This window comes from Empidonax traillii, unplaced genomic scaffold, assembly GCF_003031625.1.
Source record: "Empidonax traillii isolate 1590-97213 ecotype Southwest subspecies unplaced genomic scaffold, ASM303162v1 scaffold491:size805508, whole genome shotgun sequence".
NCBI classification, from domain to species: domain Eukaryota; kingdom Metazoa; phylum Chordata; class Aves; order Passeriformes; family Tyrannidae; genus Empidonax; species Empidonax traillii.
Genome location: NW_020955684.1, coordinates 23,819 through 25,534, shown reverse-complemented (window position 1 = coordinate 25,534; position 1,716 = coordinate 23,819). Strand labels below are relative to the sequence as shown.

Below are 1,716 nucleotides of genomic sequence, written 5' to 3'. Positions count from 1 at the left end.
TCCCCCCCCCGATGGCGCGCGCCTCACTTTGGCGCCAAACGCACGGGCCGGGGGCGGGTCCTGCCGACGTAACGGCGGCGAGCGCGCGGCGCGGCCGCGGTCGTTGGCTGGAGCGGCCGCTGGCCACGCCCCCTCCGCCCGGCCTGCGGCACCCGCGGCGGCGGCAGCGGCGGCGAGTTCGGTGAGTGCTCCGGCCCGGCCGTGCCCTACCCTGCATGGCTCGGCTCGGCTCGGCTCGGCTCGGCGCGGGCATGCCCACTCCGGGCACAGCCTCCCCCCCGGGCCGCCGGGGGTTGTGGTGGGGCCCGCGGCGGAGGTCCCGAGCGTTTCCGCCGTGGCGGGAATTGGAGCCCCCTTCCCGCCCGTGGAGGGAGGGCGAGGCCTGAGGAGTGAACATGGGGCCGCTGGCTCTGGAGTGCTCCTGACGGCTGCTCAGCGCTGCTCCGCGCCTTAGCCATTTCCCCCTTCCCTCCTCGCACCCCCCCGCCCCGCGCTGCCCCTAATCCTGCCCCCTCCTAACCCCCCATCCTGCTTCCCCACCCCGCCTGCCGGCGCCCTCTGCTCCTTACTGGTTTGACTGGCAGTACCAGGCAAGGGGAAGTTGCTCTTAAATGATAAACAGAGAAAAAAATCGTGATTATCGAATCAGACTGTTTTAAATGGTTGAGATGCACCTTCAGGTAACCTAATCATAGCATGCGGTGCTTCTTTTTCATATCAAAATTTTCTTTATAGAAGCTATAAGATACAGCTAAATGTCTTCAGAATGCTTATTGGAAGAACAGATAATTTCATACTTGAAAGTGCGTTTTGTTCTCTCAAAGTACGAGTTTTCTCTTGGTCTTGGTGTTCTCTTGGATTTTATTGAAGAAGAAAGGCCAGGGGCAGCTGAGGTGTAAATGTCTTATTTCCAAATGCTCCTGGTTTATGTTGTTATTCTGAAATTGCTAGTTAATCGACTTTCTTTGCTCTGATGTTTTGCTTGTAGATGGGGAAGCCATAAGGAGTCTGTATCATGGCAGCGGATGAGGATGGACTGGGACTGTTTGATATCCGCTACAGTGGTGAGATGTGTTGGATTACTTTCTGGATTGCAGGGAATTAGTGCAAGCAGACTTATGAAAATAGATAGGTCCAAAAATAACTTTAAATTTAAAGTTGAGGCAAATACTAATGAGCTTCAACTGTAATTAAATGGCTGTGGCAAAGTATCATTTTAAGCTTCAACCCATTAGTAAGTTTGTGTATAAAACCATAACTGTGCATTTTGGATTTCTGGAATGTTTTGAGGGAGTGTCTGGGATTGGTCTCTCCCCTGTGTTTCATGGTGTATAAATTACCATTTGCTGTACCTTAGTGAAGATTGCACATGAACAGTTAGGGGAACTGCTCTTTTGTCTGCCGCTGGTAAGAGCGTATGTGTTATCATCTGGTTAGCAAGGTGCTCCAGCATTATTTCCAGCTCCACAGATGGTTGATTTGACACATATTTATGAGATCCCCGGCCTCAGAAGGACTGTGGATATCGACATATTTCTTTATAGAAATAATGTTTGTTGCAGAACTGGAGAGGTTCACATAGAGGAGACGAGAGTCATAAGAGGCATTGGAAAAAGACATGAAGAGAGACTGAGGAGATTTAGATTAAAATACGTTTACAGAACCAGTTAGTGTGTGAGTAGATGGCAATACTAAAGCAAATTGTTTGAATTATGA

General features: G+C 51.1%; 1 protein-coding gene across 1 annotated transcript in view; it reads left to right on the top strand.

The window, feature by feature from the left end:
• Positions 1-986: 986 nt before the first annotated feature.
• CASP8AP2 (caspase 8 associated protein 2) overlaps positions 987-1,716 on the top strand; it is a gene marked incomplete at its 3' end in the record, with an annotated part of 16,086 nt that continues 15,356 nt past the window's right edge. Inside the window, exon 1 of the mRNA XM_027896284.1 lies at positions 987-1,064. Within this exon, the coding sequence (XP_027752085.1) occupies positions 1,016-1,064 (49 nt within the window). The remainder of the gene's footprint in view (positions 1,065-1,716) is intronic.